The 15,467-nt window shown below is 42.8% G+C and overlaps 1 protein-coding gene across 1 annotated transcript in view; it reads right to left on the bottom strand.

Annotated features, from left to right (window-relative positions):
- The window catches only part of Tph2 (tryptophan hydroxylase 2), a 101,922-nt gene that overhangs the window by 27,168 nt on the left and 59,287 nt on the right, over window positions 1-15,467 (bottom strand). Inside the window, exon 8 of the mRNA XM_085683140.2 lies at window positions 9,667-9,793. Within this exon, the coding sequence (XP_085539266.1) occupies window positions 9,667-9,793 (127 nt within the window). The remainder of the gene's footprint in view (window positions 1-9,666; window positions 9,794-15,467) is intronic.

The raw sequence follows: 15,467 nt of genomic DNA, 5'->3' as shown, positions 1-15,467 counted from the left end.
CATGCAAGGCGGCGGGCAAATTGTGATGTTTCTAAGCAGCAAGCGACGAGAGTTTTAATCGCCGTGTGTTCAGTCTCACGTCACGTTTCCTGTTGCTCCACCATTCATTGCCGTGTCTCACGACGTTCAGTAATACATTTTACATCTCCTAAATGTACTCTGAGTTTTTATATCACAGCTCAGAAGAATGGCTTTGAAAATCCTTTTGACTCCTTTATTTGAAAACTACATTTGTGGAATGGGGTAATTAAATTCCTATAGTTTGATATAACATTAACTCCACTATTCTAGCTGATAAAGAAAAAAAAATCCCAACCATCTTCTTTCTGCTTTTGCTGGGAATGGAATTACACCGCAGACATTTCTGTTAATGCAAGTTAAGAGCCTGGGAGCCTACGCCATTGTAGTTAAACCAGAAACCTCTCTCCCCACCACATCTTCACGGAAATTAAAGTGCCTACGGAAATCTCCTGGACTTGATGAATGCATTCAAAGTTTCTTTGAGGAAAAAAAAGTAAAAAAAAAAAAAATCCTCAGTGTTAAGACTTTTAAACCGCAGTACAATCCGGAGAATTCTTTAACCAACCCGGTACTTCCTAGCTGGGTTTCTTAGGCAATGAGGAGGGTAACTGGGGCTGTGCCCAAATAGGGTACCAATGACGTCATGGTCCTCAAGACAAGGGTCAGTTATCTATCTCCTTTGTGCTTTCCCCCCACACCAAGTGATGGAACAATATTCCTTCGGAGGCATCAGGAGATAAGGGAATTTCCTTAGGCACTTTAATTTTCGTGAAGATGTGGTGGGGAGAGAGGTTTCTGGTTTAACTGCTATGGCGTGCCTAACCTGAGGAGAAGCTGTCGCTCGAGCCCACTGTGAAAACCTTAAACATAGGTCCTCTCCCCTCTGTTGTGTCTACTGCATTTAGGGCTCAGAAATCAATATTTCATGCTGATAATTTGAATTTCTAAATCTGACCCCAATGCTTGTGCGCCTTAATAAATGTGTACGCCTTCATCTTGCTAATCTCTGATGAAGCAGACTCCAATATTGAGCCTTCAAAGGGAAAGATGAGGGTGGGGGTAGAAACTTCCACCCTTAGTTAGGGATTTAGCTCACAGGGGGAGAGCTCTTGCATGGCAAGGGCGAAGTCCTAGGTTAAATCCCCAGCACCAGAGGAAAGAAAGTTAGATGGGGTAGATTTCCTCGGGCCACCTGCCAGACATCCCAAATATCCTCTTCAGCAAAGTCTTTGGAGCACTGAGGGATGGAGCTGGTCACTGTGGGTAGAGTGGGGATAATTTGATATTACTATACAACAGGTGGACTCAGTGTTCTCTCGGTGCTCCGGGAATAATGTTACCACGGTAGCTTTGTTTTTATGAGTTCCCAAATCTCTAAACTAGGTGTTCTGTGTTTGCTTTCTTTTCTCATCTGTTATACGATGGCTCTCGGAGGCCCCTGGGATACAGTTATAAATGACCAAGACGGATTTGAGTTGCTAAAGTGGACAACTATTTCACACCACAAACAGATTTGTTCCCGAACAAGGTGGGCCATGCAGGGCTCTCGTAATATGAATCAATGACAAACGCCTCATAATCGCAACAACACAAAGGGAGAGAACAAAACAGCCTTGGCCATAATATCAAGTGTTCTCAAAAGAGAATTAGCCCAAAGAAAGCATGGCCTCCGGCATCTGGACAGAAAGAGTGATGAAGAGGGACCACAATAAAAACCAGGAAGACAAGTTTAAAGAATTAAAGCATTGCTCGCAAGAAGACTCTACTTTTCTATATGCACAGCAGATACAAAAGTGAGTGTAATGAGTTGGAATAGATATTATTAACTTTTAATTAAGTTCCTTGGTAATAACACACAAACTGATCGTCCACCCAAACATCTCAATTAACGATGTTGAACAGCACGTTCCTTCCAGCTCTTGGCCAGCTTTGGAGTAAATGACTCCAACAGCTGAACCAGTGAAAAGAGTCTACGCAGAATAAATAAGCCTGGGGCTTATTCGGGCTTTCCATAAAGATACTAAAGCGGTCATTTTTAATGCCATCCGTGTTCAGAAAGAACTACAGCTGGACACTCGTCTTCTAGCATCGAAAATGTCTCCACCCACAGGTATATAAAGAAAAGACAGTTTAAAAACAAGCTGGAATGTTCAGTAAATATGAAATATCAGTACGACCTTCGTCAACTACAACCAACCTTATAATTACACATCTAATGTGAACTAGACTTGGTTCTCAGCTTAAGACTGAGAACTTATACATTTAAGTGTTTACATCTAATTTAAGACTTATACATTTCAGTGTTGCTCTCAACAGAAAGAAGTAAAGGCTAGACACAGAAATTCAAACACAATTTGATGATGCTCATCAAAGCCCCAAGCAGCGCAAAACTATCTCAGAAACAAAGTTTTTATTCGATAAGTACAAACAGAACTCAGTATGGCTAATATCGGGTAATTTCTACTAGAAAAAAACTTAGTTGGTGAGAATGCTGTGCTTAGAGTGAATTCTGCCATTTCAGAAGATAGTCTGGACTTTTATTTGCTAAAACTGTGCTTCTTACAATATCAGTAGAGTAGAATGCCAGCGTGCAAAGGGGATTGCTCTTTAATGTCTGTTCTCCATTCTCAAGCTCGGCTTTTTCACACTAACTTTTTCAAAATGGACCTGCATCTGTCAATGTCAAAAAAGTTTGTTATCTGAAGTCTTTCCCTAAACTAACAAAACAAAACCCAGTATTAAATTAGCAGTATAGGTTACAACCAGTGGCACCTCGCAACAAAGGAAATGTGGCGAACTTACCAAAATTAACTTTTTGCCACTTGTGGAAGCCTACCTTGCATATTATCTTACCAAAGGTTTTAAAACGCCTTATAATTTAAAGCAAAGTTTTCTGTTTACTTAGTGTTTCCCAAACCCTGCCCATAGATGTTTCTTTTTCACGAGGCTCACATTCCAGGGACACATCCTGGGAAAGACTGTTTATCCCTCCATTGTCCTTGGCTATAACTCTCCTCTCAGCAGCATTATTGGGGGGGGGGGACCAGTAATAAAATCTCTTCCATCAGAAAGTGTCAGCAGACCTATTCAGGTCTGACCTAAAACCCAATATAGACGGAAAATGCCAACTGGGCCAGAGGCCAATTCATTCCGCTTAGGAAACATCTGTGTTCATATTGACTGCGTCTCCTACAGATGTTGAGTCACTTAGTCTGCCGCAAATGCCTTTATAATGTGAGGAATGAACTGACAGAAGAAGCCTTCTGCATCATAGGACAGAGTGCACATTTGCTGACAGATTCCCTCCTGTATACTCTAACTCTGGGCAGAAGGACATCTGAGTACTTCCAGGTCCGGTTCTTAAGTTCTCTTGATCAGTACATTTCTGTCTGTGTGGATGAGTATTTGGTCTCGCAGACAGAAGTGTAATGTGGTACACAGCAGAACCAGTGCACAGCTGAGTCCATTTTCATGATATGCAGCGGGAAGTTTAATGACAAAGAGAGCATGCTATAGTACTGCTGTTTCCATAGTAAGGATTCTAGATACACATTGTGTGACTTTGGAAAGTCATGCTGGGGCATTGTCTAACTAACCTACCTTCTCTTCAATGTCCCTTGTTTCTTCTGCTGCCCAATTGAAGGTTACTGTCTTCAACTGGACAGGTCTAAAAAACTGGCCAGGAAAATGGACCTCTGGGCATACCTGGGAGAGATTATCTAGATTACGGTTACCGTCTGAGAAAGTCTGTAAGGGATTAGCTTCTTTACATTAATTGATGTGGGGAGGCCCATCTAAACTGTGGGCTGGACTGGTCCCTGGGCAGGGCAGCCTGAACTGGAGAAAGACAGCTGGGCATTCGCATACATGCATGGACACTGGCGTACATGCGTGGGCACTCGCACACATGTCAGTGTGTGGGACTGACTGTCTCTCAACCTCCTGCTGCTTTGACTTCCCTCCATGACGGACTATACCCTTGACCTGTGAACCAAAATAAACACTTTCTCACTTCCATTTTTTTTTGTCATGGTTTACAACCATTTGAAGTTATAATTCAGGGTCTGTGAGATGACTACGCAGGTAAACACATTTTCCACTTGAAACTGATCCCCAGAATCTGCTTGGTAGAAAGAGAGAACCGATTCCAATAAATTTTCCTCTGACTTGCATATTTGTACTAAGGTACACATGCACACACATGCACACAAAAAAGTAAATAAACAGATACAAACAACTTTAAGTTTTAATTGAAATCAACTTGTCTTTCAGCACAAGACACTGTACTGCAGAAGCCATCTCTCTTAGAAAAAATAAATCTGTTGTCTACCAACAGGAATGCATAATTGGGGATAAACAGTATATTGTAAAGATGAATCTTACGTCCCTTAAACATGGTGTAGTCTAGTGTAAAATCTCACTTCCAAAACAAAGACAGGCCACTGTGATTCTACAGCTCTGCTTCTATTTATAGATGTGGTTCATTAACAATGGACATTTAGTTTTAATTTTGTGTCTAAAGACCTTTAGGTATAATAATTTTTCTCCAGTTCTCCACAGACTCTACGGCTTCTTATTAGTTTATATAAGGCTGGTTCATACCTATCTGTTTGCTACCTATCTGGCCACTGAAGGCATTTAAGTTTACAAACCCAAGGTACACCCGAATGGATTAAATCCACCATAACCAGCAAGGAGAAGTACTTTATCTCAAAATTATAACACATGCCATGTAGCCCTTATTGGAAATATTTTTGCCTGTCATGCACAGACCCATGACAGCTATGAGGAGTAAGACTCTAGCGGCCAAAACTAATAGCCTTATTCATTACCCACCAGAGGGCAAATTATTTACATGTATAACAATGCATTTGAAACCCATTTTCTAAGCATCATCATCAATTTCTTTCGATACAAAAGAGGTTCATTTAAACGGTTCTCAGGGCATAGAAACCATTGCCCACAGGAAGCAGCAGAGAGAGCTTCATTCTCAAAACTGAGCATCATTAACTTGTCAAAATAAATGCCAGGCAGAAACATAGCAAGGGAATACAGTGTCTACAGGCAGAGCAGCCTGAACCCTCTGTAAAACAGCCCCGCATGCCCAAAAGCAGCCCGAGACTAAACCAAGTTTGGCAGTGGCAATTAGCCTGAGTGGATGTCGCTTTCCCCCGTAGACAGATTTGTTGACAGTGCATCCCAGAAAGTTATTAAGTGTCTCCTTTCATGAGCCATAATTATGTTTTTATATGTGCTTAGATTCGCTAGAAACAAGGAAACGCAGGCACTATATAAACAGAAGCATTAATGATATAAACCTCACCTAGAGGACAGGAATGACACAGCCTGTCTCACAGTCCTAAATGGCAACGGCGGTAGTTTGCCACCTGTCCCCTCTGCGACTTTTCTCCTTCGGTTCCTCTTTTTTTTTTTTTTTTTTTTAGTAAATTTTATTAAATTATAAAAGTTTCCATTTCCGCCCCCCCTCCCAACACCCTCCCACTCCCCCCACTCCCCCCCTCCTTCCCCTCCGTCCCCCAGGGCAGTCAGGGTTTCCTGCCCTGTGGGAAGCTCCAGCTCCCTCCCCCTCCCTCCAAGTCCAGGAAGGCGAGCGTCCAAACAGACTGGATCCCCAAAATCCAGCATATGCAGAGGAAACAGGTCCCAGTGTCATAGTCAATGGTTCCTCTTATCTCTCTCTCATCGTCACCTACCATTTCTTCAGGAGACTTGATGCAAACGAGTTTGTGGAATGGACTAATAGCGGCTCCCTTTCTTATCAGGTGTAGCCAGCCACAACTCTCCCCAGCCACAGGACTTCTTGTCCCTGCTGGTGAGACTTGAACTCTTAAGTTCTCCGTCTTGACAAATAAAGTCAATCAATTTGCCTCCTAGCTTCAGTGTGTGGCTCGGAAAGTCATTAATACGCAAGTTAGCCATACAGGCTGTGTATCCGTTGTGTACTTTGAAACGGTCTGGTTGGATTCTGTGTTGTCTTCCAAGACCACTTTCCCCGTCTCTCCCCACTCAGTTTGTTTTTCACTGAGAGACAGGCCATAGTTCTGTCAACGACAACTGTATTACCCAGTTCAGTGAAGTCGCCCGCTTTATCGCAGTGTGAGCGTCCCTCTCCACATTCTCCACGCTACCCAGAAAATTCTTTCCAGAATCTTCTTTGGCTTGCCACACTTCAAAGTAAGCAACCAATTTAGGAAATTGGAAAGAATTGAAACTGCAAGGCTTGTAAGAAACTGAAAGTCAGAGGGAGTTATGTTGGGAGGTCAGGCAATGTCGATCAAAGAGAAGTGAGGAAACCAAGCAAAGCAGGGGGGTCACTGCACACACTCACGCACACACTTGCACACGCACGTGCACACATACACACACACACACACATGTCTCTACTATATTGACAGAAATGCAAAACATTTTGCGTTCAAGTATTCTGTAAGCTTACATTCTGCTTTTCACAGGTCAAAACTACTGCAAGATTGCAAGCAGGGCTGCCCTTCTCAGAGGGCAGTTAATCCCCCGTTCACCTGTCACGAGTTATTTCCTAGTTGGAAAACACTGTCTTTTCAAGATTCTGCTCTCAATTACAAATCCTAATCTCAAACACCATACTGGTTAGTTTTGTGTCAAAAACTAGCGTCCCCTGGGAAGAAGAAGGCTCAGTTAGGGAACCACCCAAGGGAAGGCTCAGTTAGGGTACCTGGGCATGTTCAGGGGATATTTTCGTGATTAATAATTGATGTGGGAGGACCCAGCCCATTGTGAAAGGGTGCTGCTCCTGGGAAGGTGGTCCTGGTTGTGTAAGCAAACTGACAAGCCCGTGGGAAGTCAGCCAGCGAGCAGTATTTCTCTACCGTTCCTGCCCTGACTGCCCTCAGCAACGGACTGTGACAATGGAGTGTAAGCCAAGGAAAACCTTTCTGCTTTTGTTCAGTGCGGTTTATCACAGAAACCTAGCCGCAAACTAGGCGCAGTTCAGGGGAAAGACAACGAAGGGGGCTAAAAAAGAGGAAGAGAGAAAAAGAAAGAGGAATATGAAAAAATGGCCTGATAAACTCTTACCAGTTACAAGTGTTTTAATGCATAGAGCAAAGACAGCCAAGGATATTAGGAGCATAGTAAGAAATTTTCTTATCAAAAAAAAAAATTCTCCCTGCCCTTGTAACAAAGGGTATTATGGGTATTATATTTCCACCACCCCCCCCCAGAAAATAGAAAAGTAGAAGCAAAGAATAATGCCCCCAAAGCTACCCATACCCTAATCTAATCCTCAGAACCTGTGAACATGTGCCTTTTTTTTTAGATGTTATTAGATGTGCAGGCCTTTTTTAAAAGCAGGGTAGTCCTGGCTGTCCTAGAACTCATTCTGTAGACCAGGTTGACCTTGAACTCAGAGATCTGCCTGCCTCTGCTTCCTACACGCTGGGATTAAAAGTCGATGTCCAGGTCTTTAGATAGAAAGATTATCACAAATGAAAAAGCAGAGCTACTTCTACTTTTTCATATATTTCACGGTTCCTGCCTCTCTAGTGCAAAGAAAGAGAAGAGACACTGAATGAGCTTGGTGGAGTTTGGTTTGGTTTGGTTTGGTTTGGTTTGGTTTGGTTTTGCTTTGTTTTGTTTTAAAGAAAATTAGGAGAAGGTTGGGGAAGACATCTCAATCAGTGGGGTGTTTCTCTTAGAAGCACAAAAATCTGAGTTCATTTCCAGAGCCGATGTCCAAAGAAAAATAGAGGATAAATAGTTAATAAAAGATAAATAAGTAATGGCCTCTACCTGAAGATAAGTTGCAGGCTTTAGAACATCTGGTAAAGAGCAATGAGATGCTCAACATGTTAAAAATCCACCAGCCCTTGGAATTCTCCTGCATTTGTTGTATGAAAGAAATCTGGTAAAAGGACAATGGTGACAAATCTAAAAACTGTCAATTAGGTATTTCAACCTATGATCACTCTACAATCTGGAATCCCTCTGAAGTCTCTATTACTAAAATGATGGCCTCTATTGCTTATTAATTTGAATGATTGTTTCTTCACTATAACTTTACAATAAAAAGATAGAAAAAATGAAAAAAAAGATCGATAAGTAATAAAATATATTTAAAATAGGCAAATAAATAAAGCAATAGAAATAGATTAAAGTAATATATTAAAACCAAAATAATTTTTTAAATAAGTAATAAAAGGTCTGGGCTTGGTAGTACTTGCTTGCAATCCCATTGCTAGGAAGGCAGAAATGGGCAGACCCTAGCTAACTACTTGCCAAGAGATCAAGATAGTGAGAAAGCCTGTTTCAGAAAAGATGGGCAATGCCTGAGGCACAACACTTGAGGCTGTACTCTGGATCTCTGCTCACACATACAGACATACGCGGATGTGCGTATGCATGTGCGCACATATATGCATATACACGAGAAAATGTATTTCCACTTTTTATCTGTATATGTGTGTATGTGTACTGTATGCATATGTGTAGGTAGTGCGCTTGCTTGGAGGTCAGAGACCAATAGTAAGCATTTCCTCTATTGCTTTCTACCTTAGTTTTTGGGACAAGGTCCCTCACTGAACCCAGACCTCACTGACTGGCTACATTTGCTGGCCAGCAAGATTCAGGGATCTGCCTCCCACTATGACCACCACCACCTAGCTGGGATTATGGCACATGCCATCATACCTAATAGCTGGGTGCTGAGGAATTGAACTCGGGTCCTAATGCTTGCATAGCAAGCACTTTACCCAATGAGCCATTTCCCAGGCGAGAAAAATTATTTCTTGTTGGGAGTAAAGAGCATTCTTTCAATATATAACTGTGGCAAACACACTCAATGGAAGGCTGCCTCTCCATACCAGGAAGCTATACTCATTTAAGCTTTCTGTCCCTGCATGCTGGGGAGCCTCTAAACCTCTTTCTACTCCTAGACTCTGAACGCACGAAAAAGTAAGGTGTGTAAGCTTTCTAGATTTGACTCTTTAACATCTTAAACACAACATCCAACCCTTCCTTTCCTCCTGCATCACTTGTCTGGGGAAGACCCTTCCTGATATCATAACATTGAATTAGTCTTTGCTGAGTTTCTACTTCGAATAACTGCTGAGCCTGAGTTGCTAACTGCTATCTCAAATCATATCTGATTATAACCATATCAACTTGCTAAAGAAATAACTCTAGCTGCAATTCCTACTCTGCCACAAATGCACGCCTTTTACTATGACAAATATTTCCACAGGATTCAGTAAACTACAGCTATAGGTCAAATCTAGCCCAGTTCTGGGTTTTATGAATAAAGTTTTATTGGAATACACACATAAGCATTCATTTATATATTATCTATGGCTATTTTTTGTTTCAAAGCAGCTGAACTAATTTTGTCAATAATTACACAGCTCTCAAACCTAAAATACTGTCTAACCCTTTATATCGCATCTAGCCAACCTCTATATAGGAAGATTAAAATACATATTTTAGTAGTTAACAAACCAAGAGTTCATTATCTTTTGCAAAACGAGAACATAGCTAGGGTGAAATTATGCTCTCCCCAGAACAATTGCCTAGGGTTCACAGTTACTGGCCATGCACTTTATTTTACCATACAATTAAGCACCAAGCAGACTTTTCAGTTGAAAATTAACTCACCGTGGCTAGCTTCTGAACGTCATCATCGGATGCTCCCAGGGACGCTAAGCCTATTTCTTGAGAAAACTGAGCAAATTTCGGATCTGCAAGCAGTGGAACATGTCCCAAGAGTTCATGGCATGTATCTCTGTAAGGGAAAAAAAAAACAATCCTGAAGTCATGTCACACAAGAGGCTTTAAACTACCGTAACCTGTAGAACAAGACTTGAAATCCTAAGCAGAATCGTATTCTATAAATGATTACCATTAATCATACTTGAAAGGCAAACCCCGCCTATGATTAATGACACTTACGTCGGATGATAAATCACACATTCATTTGTAGTGAGGGACTGAAAGTGTGGAGAGAGGACACGTGCCCATGAGAGCACATGCTTGTGTGCCCACGAAGGCCAGCGACCATCCCAGATGTCATTCCTTAGGTGCCAGGCACCATTTTTTTTTTCCTCTTCTGAGACAGAGTCTTCTGTTGGCCTGGAACTCACCTAGTAGACTCTCTGCCTAGACAGTGAGCCCTGGATTCATCTGTCTCTGCCTCCTTTCCTCTGGAACTTGACTTTTTTTTCTTACATGGGTTCTGAGCTCAAACTTAGGTCCTCAGGCTTGAGATCCAAGCACTTTACCAACTGAGCCATTTCTTCAGGTTGGGGTATAATCATTTTAATAAAGCACAATAAAAGCCATTGCTTTGGGGGAGATGGCCCTCCCTGCCGTATAGCCAGGGGAGGTCTGGAACCTGTACTCTTCCCAGATCTGCTTTCTCGGGTGAGAAGCCTACCCAACAGGCGTGAGCTACCACTTCAAGACGCCATTTCTGTTTCTGAGAACATGTGTTGGTTTTACATTTGATAACTTGTCATTCTCCAGACAGCCTTAGCAAACAGCTCTTCTTGGTGCAAGATCCTGCAGGTCACGATGGACAAGCTCCTAAGATCGCTCACCATTTGACCACCATGTCATAAACCAAGTTTGGCTGAAGCACAGCTGTGCCCGTTTATACGCGTACTATCGACAACTGTCGTTTTTTTGTCAACAACGGCAGATTCAAATTGCTGTAGCTGAGATCCCAGTTCCACTAATCCTAAAATAATTGCTAGCTGACCCCTTCGTAGGGACAGCTTGCTGGTTCTCAGCATAGGTAGCAATAAACTAAATTAAATTGAGGCCAAGAGTTGCCTTTGAAATTGAGTCCTTGTGTGACCACTGCAGCCTAACTTGGTAGAGAGTGACTGAAAGCCTAATTTGGGAGTAGAGTCTTGTAACAAATGACCGAGTCTTAGCCAATTCCAGCAGCCCGGCTTCAATCACAGGTGGCTAGCTGATTCAAATAAGGCAATCACCCAGGTACCATCAGTTAAACTGTCCCTGCAGGTCACTTTCATTTTGTGCCCATAATGGTTCTCTGACCACCTTGCAGCCTTGGCTCACTGGGGCTTTAAGGCCCAATTCGGAAATCATAAATAAATGCCTATTGAGTGTGTGTGTGAGAGAGAGCGGGTGTGTGTGTGTGTGTGTGTGTGTGTGTGTGTGTGTGTGTGTGTGTGTTGCTTGTAATTGAACCACTTGTAGTTTTTAGACTAAAACTGTTGTCTTTTGGCAATAGTGCTAAAGCCGAAATTTGGGTTTAGCTTGTTAGGATTTTGAAAGCCTTGTGCTCATCCTTAAATTCTTGTGTGCCCTTGTGAGTCTTCACGGGGTCCTGAGAAACACCAGAGGTTGTCGTCAAAGTCACTGTCCGGGGAGATTTGCTCTGTGGGCACGTGCTCAGCTCCTTTGAGAAAGAGCCTTAGAAGACCTTCCCAGTTCCCAGATCTCGACATGAAGCTGGAAATAGCAAAAGCCTGCAATGTTCTCTTTTGCTTGAGCTTCCAATTTGGAGCTGGGTAAGCAGACAAGGGATGGGTATGCGTCACAACTGAATAAGGCAGTCACCCTCCTAAGTCATTGTCATGAATTATAAACTGTACTGTGAGAGCAGGGTGCACTGAAATTAGCTTTCCCATGACTCTCTCAGCTTGGATCGAGATGCAGAAAGATTTACGCTCATGATTAAAAAAAAAAAAAAAACAGATGCCTATATAGTAACTGAACGATATTTCTGAATTCACCGGTGCTGAAATGTATCACTTCATAGTTGCTGGGAAACCAAAGTCTGGTGCTGCAGCCATTATTACAAGAACAAAGTTGGGTGGATGTAATGAATCGTGGTAAACGGTATGAGTTTGATACCCACGTAAAACAGATGATATCACTCAAGCAACTTTGAGCTCACAACTCAAACCACATGGCCAAGACAGACCAGGTTGAGTGTTTATATGTGTGTAGTAACCCCGCCCCTTTGTTCAGCAGGATGCGATGCACCGCCTTCCTGTCCAACTAAACACACGAAACTTCAGAGGGGCTGTAAGTTCTCCAGCTTGTGTGTCCTTGGGTCTGTTTCTCCTCATTCCCTTGATGCCAGAATCCCAGAGCTGTGCAAGAATGAGGCAGGAAAGAATAGACTGAGAAGGCTGGGGATGTGGGTCAGTGGTTAAGGCCCTTGCTAAACAGGCATAAGGACATGAGTTTGGATCCCCAGCGCCCGGGTAAAAAGCATGGCATCTGTAACCCCAGAGCCCGAGGGATGGAGACGAGCTAGCCAGAGCAGTAAGAAGCTCCATCAGTTCAATAAGAGACCCTGTCCCCAAAACTCAGCTGGAGAGTGACTCACACATGCACACACTCACACACATGTGCATGCACACATGTACACATACATGCATGTACACAAGAAAGTGTATTGAAACTTTATGAATTGGATACAGTGCTTAAAGTCTCGTGTCATGTGAACGATTTAATCTTCCCTCGCAATGAAGCTTTATTATGACAACCTTTGGACCAGTGGGGAAACTAAAATTGTGTAAACTTAATATTCTCTGTGGTTCTGCCTTTTGTAAAAGACTTTGGACAAGACTTGAAATTCTTCTGGTTCAAAGTTGCATTCTTTCTGCTCTCTGCTGGTTTAATTTACAGATACAGTATAAATGAGGAGGAAGCCATGTCTCAGAACATAAGACGGCATAACCAATACAGTTAGCATAAGGAGAGCCGTAGATAGCATGAACTGAGTCTCCTTTTCTTCCACTTCTAGCCCCATGCGTCCAAATCACTTGAGGGGCCTTTTTAAAATACCAAGCATCTAGACTCCACTCATGACCAGTTCAATCAGGCTTCCTGGGATTGACCGGGAAATCATTTTTTAAAGCTCCCCAGGTAAAACGAGCCACAGCTGGAGCCGAGACCCATTCTCACGGCTAATGGCTCCGGACTCTCTCCCAGCATGCTGGCAAAGAAGCAATGGTTAAAATTTAAGCTGGAGGTGCTTCTATGATTTGAGGAAACTAAGCGGCTTTCCACTGAAGTTGCATCATAATCCTGGAGAATAACAGAAAGCCATGGCTGAATACCAGGTAGCTAATTACGCCTCCACCCGCTGTCAACTCAGGCGCATGCCTCACATTTCCACGCTGTGAGAACTCTGGTCTCGTTCCTGTGGTCTACATCAGTGCTGGAATTAAGGTCAAGTGGCCTGCCCTGGAAAACTCTGGGCACTCCCATATTAGCCTTTGCGATAAATACTGAAGCACCCCTTCTGGTCTTGGAAGGAATGCAGCAACAATAATAACTCTACATCAGACCAAATATCTAGCACCTAGAAAAAAAAATATTGAGACTGGTATTAGCCTAGTATCTGTAAATCATGGGAGCAGAAAGGAGACAAACAATTAGTAAATGCTGTACTGAGCCAGGCATGGTGCTGGGTGCCTTACACTGTAACAGAGTAAGTCATAACTACAGTAACAGTTGATTCTTGGAATATTGTCAAATAACCCTAAAAGCCTGATTTATTGTAATTTACTGGAAATTTAAAAGCCTTACATAGAAGGACAGTCTCCCATGTAAGACTGTAAGAACAGAGACCTAAAAGTCACTTCAAAGTAAAAGTCAGCCGCTACAAAGGGGGGAAAAAAGCACAAGATGGCCAAGAACACAAAGAAGTCAATTCTCAGTGGGAAGGGCTGTGACTTGTATTTTAAATTAAGGTGTCATTATCAGAAGCCAGTAACGCACTATCCAACTTAAAAAATCTCCATGATCCTCCCAATAACATGATAGGCACACTGTATAGAGGGTAAAAAAAATATGAATTTGGAAGAAGCAAGTCATACAGTGTAACAGAGGGAGTTATACTGTCCCATTAAGGATGAACGCCTGAAGCGAGATGTCTAACAGTATCCTTAGCAGAACGTTAGGGATGGCCTTCGCTCCATGATGGGTAGAGATGATTGTGCCGTATTCACTAGTTTGTGCTCTCTTCTCAATTTCGACTCCACGCAGGAGCCCTGAGAAAGATTCCTGAAGAAAATCTGGATGCAGAATACATAACAGCCTTACTTCTCCTGGACCAACGCTACCAGGTCGCGTATTTCAAGGCCAAGAGTGAGGTTATTCTCCTTTAGGGCTGGTGGGACATTGAAATAAACACTGTACTCTTCTGTCTTCCCCTGCCTTGGAGAAAGGCAGATAAAGAAGGAAGTGCCCATAAACACGGAAACCAATGAGCAAAGAAAGATTTTCAACACTTATGATAAACACACACACACACACATACACACACACATTATAGGCTGGAGAGATAGCTCTGCCATCTCTGCATTTGTTATTCTTGCAGAGGATCTCGGTTCAATTCCCAGCACCCACACGGCAACACATAGCCATCTGTAACTCCAGTTCAAAGGCATCTTCTGGCCTCTGTGAGCACCAGAAATGCATGCTGTGCACATGTAGACAGGCATGCTGCACACATGTAGACATGCAGAAAAAAACTCTTAAACACAGGAAATAAATCTGAAACCATTTCTAAAGAACCCACTAAACTATGAAAAGGCACATTTCCTTTTGCTTCTCTCTGAAGGACATGGAGCTGAGGCTGAGCACAGCTTTAGGAGTTTGAGAGGTGCCGGGGTGTAGCGCACGAGAGGAGCCTCCTCTCCAGCCTTTTTGCCAGCCGAGGCCTGTGGGACTGAAGCCGGGCTACTTCACCCTATTTTGCTGCTGCTATGCCCTGCCTGTAAACCAGACCATGGCACCTCTGGCCATTGACTTCTCCACAGCTGGGCTCTGTGGTAACTAATGAATGGGCTCCCACCGGGAGCCGACAACTAGTGCTTCATCTCATCTTATCTCTCTTCAAAGATCCAATTATTTGGTCATAATTGCGCCTGCCAGCACGGGCTGCCTCCAATCTCCACATCAGCAAATGTTCCTTTTTTTTTTCCTCTATTCCCTTTGATGCATTTTCTCCTGAATAATGCTTTTCAGAGTCCTTCACACAAAAGCGCTCTGTTCCCAGCAAACGTTGGACCTTTTCAAAACTGTTAGCACTGTAAAACATCATGTCTCTTTAAAAAAAAAAAAAAAAAAAAAGGCCAGCACTGATATCAGGCACTAGACTTTTACTGCTCTAAATTGGAATCTTCTCTGATAAGCCCAGTGAAGAGGGTTCTAAGGCACTGAGATAGGCCCACAAAAGGACCCGGGCGAAGTGTCTCCGGGGAATTCTTAAATCATCCTAAGAAAGCTGTGATCATGTTGCCGCAGGGAAATAAGGGTCCTGGTTGTTAAGTTCAAATTCAAAATGAGTCTGGCATTTTTCTCCTCTTATCGGTTCCCAAAGCTGACTCCTCTTGTTCAGTGTTGAACAACTGCCTTTTATTTTTGCCATAAATTAAAGCCTTTGAGAAGTGCTTGAGTGAGCGTGT

This window comes from Myodes glareolus, chromosome 26 (genome assembly GCF_982192425.1).
Source record: "Myodes glareolus chromosome 26, mMyoGla1.1, whole genome shotgun sequence".
Taxonomy (NCBI): Eukaryota; Metazoa; Chordata; class Mammalia; order Rodentia; family Cricetidae; genus Myodes; species Myodes glareolus.
Note: the sequence above shows the minus strand (reverse complement) of the source record. Positions and strands in the feature narration are given on the sequence as shown.